At 37.7% G+C, this 3597-nt stretch overlaps 1 protein-coding gene across 2 annotated transcripts in view; it reads right to left on the bottom strand.

The window, feature by feature from the left end:
• The window catches only part of AEBP2 (AE binding protein 2), a 61678-nt gene that overhangs the window by 15704 nt on the left and 42377 nt on the right, over positions 1-3597 (bottom strand). For both annotated transcript variants that reach the window (XR_550206.1, XM_008568653.1), the window contains exon 4: positions 2773-2959. Coding sequence is in view for 1 of the 2 variants with exons in the window: in XM_008568653.1 (XP_008566875.1) it covers positions 2773-2959 (187 nt within the window). In the remaining variant the exon portion in view is untranslated. The remainder of the gene's footprint in view (positions 1-2772; positions 2960-3597) is intronic.

The raw sequence follows: 3597 nt of genomic DNA, 5'->3' as shown, positions 1-3597 counted from the left end.
ACTTTTTAAAAAGTCAACTAGGGGGCCGGCCCGGTGGCGCACTGCGCTAGTGCGCCGCTTGGGAAGTGCGGCGGCGCTCCCGCCGAGGGTTCGGATCCCACATACAGACCGGTTCCCGCTCACTGGCTGAGCGAGGCGCGGGGGCAACACCGAGGGTTGCGATCCCGTTGCCGGTCCTGGTCCGGTACGGGGGCGACACTGAGGGTTGCGATCCGTTGCCGGACACGGAAAAAGACCAAAAAAAAAAAATTTCCAAATTTGACAAAAGCAGTAACATTATTTTGAGACTTTTGACCAGTATTTTCTTGATTATGAATAACTTCTAACAATGATCTAAGAAAATTACAAATACATTTTTGAATGCCAATCAGCCCACCAAAATTCTAACTTCCAACTCCACCAGTTATCAGCTGTGCAATTATGAGCAAACTGCTCAACCTACATTAGTTTCCTTCCTTGTAAAATGGAGATATTGTAACAGCTACAGATTGTGATTAAATAAAACAAATGCATGTGAAAAATGCCTCGTAAATCACAAAGCAGTTTATATTAATGAGCTTATGTAACCTTTTTTAAATAACCGCTTCACATCCAAAAGTAAGCAATTTTTTTAGTGTGAACCCAACAAAATTATACACTGAAGATTTAATTTGTTAAGAACATTCTTCAATTTCAATTTTCATCCTACCACATATTATAAATTGTGCTGTTCTCATTCCTGAAGGGAAAGTTGCTCAAATTAAAGAATATGAGTTATTTTACATTTGTGGAGGTTACTGATACATGTAATTTTTCAAGATCTGTAATTGAAAATTCATTTTTACTAACAATGAAAGAAATGGCTTGATTTCCTGATATCATATATTCTGAATTACATGTATGCTGGTTTACCACACTATAGCTATTCAGAGTTCTTAGAGAGTCTACGCAAATCCACCATAGCTTTTGTGGGAGAACAATTTCACCAGCTGGCATATTCAACAGAACATACCTAAACAGCTCTTTTCTCACTGAATTTTTTCCCAAGAGGAAACAGCAAAACAGCACCTAGTAATAGACTAGCAGAACCCACAAAACTAAGAATGCAATGACAATAGAAAATCTGAAAGAAAAAAGTAACTGACATTTTTGAGAAAATTTTACCTAATGCTGAGAAACAAATCCCCTTCCTATTAGATCTGTGGCTACTGGAAAAAACTGTGTAGTTTCTCTATGCTCTCCAAATATATGCTTTTTCATGTAGAGAGCACTAACATTTATGAAGCAAATATATTTCACAGAGCCTATTTTCCAGGGCCCTGTGGCTTCAAGTTTAACCTAACCTTTTAAAATCATATATAGAAATGTTAACCTTGCAAAAAACAGAAAACTTTCTTCAGACTAGGGTCTCTGATGTGGATGGAGGTTGTGACACAGCAAGGTTGCTGGCTCAAGGACAGACAAGTTACTGATTGATATGTAAAGATACTGGGAAATTTCTGTAGGGAAAAACAGCGTTTGCTAAGATCAAGCTTTTGTTGGTGGATTGACTTAACCTTTTGCAAACTGCATTATGGAATGTCAACTTGCTTGTTTCACTGATGTTACTGCTAAACTATACTTACACATAACCCCATCTATGTTCTTTTCCTGTAACTTCCTGGTCTGGAGAATAAATGCAGGGCAAGAACCCCAATTCGTGGTTAATTTCTCAAAGGAAGGAATGCCTCGCTCTTGAGGGTTCCAGGAAATTAACCCCTTCAGGGTCTCTCACTGCTCAGAAGAGATGGGCCTCGAGTAATCCTTTTGTGGCTCTGTCACCCAAGGGAAGAGAGGTGACAAATCCGTGTGAGGCAAAGCAGCATTTTCCTAAGGATAAGCACCTAAAGAAAATAACTTATCCCTCTAAATCATTCAAATCAACCGCCTCTCATTCGAAATTTAAACACTGATGTCATCACTTAAATTAAATCCACAATAATGAACAGAGCCCTCACTTCAGAGTGTATGCACCTGGGATTTAACCATGGTATCTCCACTGTTAGAATAAATATCAAGAACACCAAAGTAGAACAGCAGTTTCCAAAACAGATGTGTATCATGATCCATTAAAGAAAAGGAAGAAAAAAATATCACTTCTGTTCATTTTTCCATCTTGTCCTTTTTTAATATTCCTTGTTGGCAATTGCTTTATAAGGTGCATTAGTAGTACTACCAGTATACAATGTATGAATTACATGTTAAGATTATGTGACCAAGGGCTGGCTGGTTAGTTGAGTTGGTTAGAGTGCTGTGCTGATAACAAGGTCCAGGGTTTGATCCCTGCACCAGGAAGCCACAAAAAAAAGATTGTGTACCCAACCATTTTTTTTTAACTGCTGAGATATATAATCAAAAATCTTAAGAAACCACAAAAATAGAAACTCTATTTTCCTGTGGTTCAAAACCATACATATTTTGTAATTTTTGTTCTTTAGGTGTAATAATGGTGTGGTTACATAAACAATATCTTCATTCTTAGGAGAATGTATTCTTAAGTATTTAAGATTCAGGACAAAGAAAAAGTATATATGAAGGGAGATAAAGCAAATGTCGCACACCGGGTGAATCTCTAAGTGAAGAGCATTACAAGTGTTTATTATAACTATTCTTTCCACTTTACTTTGAAGTACAAACACGACACTGAATTCTCACACTGACAGACAGAATTAAGAAGAGTAAAAATTGGATTTGCATGAAAGCCCAAGATATAAACAAAAACTATCTAATATATAAAGATTTTGAAACACTTACGTAATGAGCGTCGTCTTTTGTTCTTTAATTTTCTCCTTTTGTTCATTCCAGCTTTAGAAGGAGATTCTTCTTTGGCCTTTGGCTGGCTAGAAACTTTTGAGGAGTTCTGCTGACTGAAGTGTGTGGGTACATGGCGAGCTAGCCCTCCCTGAGAAGCAAAGCTGGCATTGCAACCACCAACAACACACTAAATGAAAATAGAAGAGAAAAAGGATGTCAGGGATGCTGTGTAGGGCACAAGCAGAAAGTGAATAAGTGAATATTTAGTATGTTCAGAAGTAAAACAGTACTGCAACAGGAACTAACTCCAGAAATGAAGCATCAGGGACTAGTATACCCCTTCCATTTTACAAATTAACTAAGTCGCCCAAGATAATACATGTTACATAATGGCAGAGCTGGAAAATAAAAACTCATGACTCCCCAGTTTACAGTTCTTTCCACTATACGTGACAAAAATAGTGGGGGAAGACCGATTAGCTCAGCTGGTTAGAGCACAGCCTTATAACACCAAGGTCATGAGTTTGGATCCCCACACCAGCCAGACACCGAAAAAAAAAAAAAAAGTGGGACCTTCTTCCCAGAAAAATCTGGTTTTGAAATTAATCACTTTTTTAACAGTAGCACTGTTTTTTTTTCCAAGAAAGAATTAGACACCCTGACAACAACTTGGATTCCTAGATTTTTTAAATATTTTTATCTTAAGATATATGCCACTCCAAAAGAGCTAAGCAGGCATTTCTCTAAGGAAGATATACAAATGGCCAACAGACATATGAAAAAATGCTCAATATCACTCAGCATCCGGGAAATGCAAATCAAAAC

This window comes from Galeopterus variegatus, unplaced genomic scaffold, assembly GCF_000696425.1.
Source record: "Galeopterus variegatus unplaced genomic scaffold, G_variegatus-3.0.2 Scaffold428, whole genome shotgun sequence".
Lineage (NCBI taxonomy): Eukaryota > Metazoa > Chordata > Mammalia > Dermoptera > Cynocephalidae > Galeopterus > Galeopterus variegatus.
Note: the sequence above shows the minus strand (reverse complement) of the source record. Positions and strands in the feature narration are given on the sequence as shown.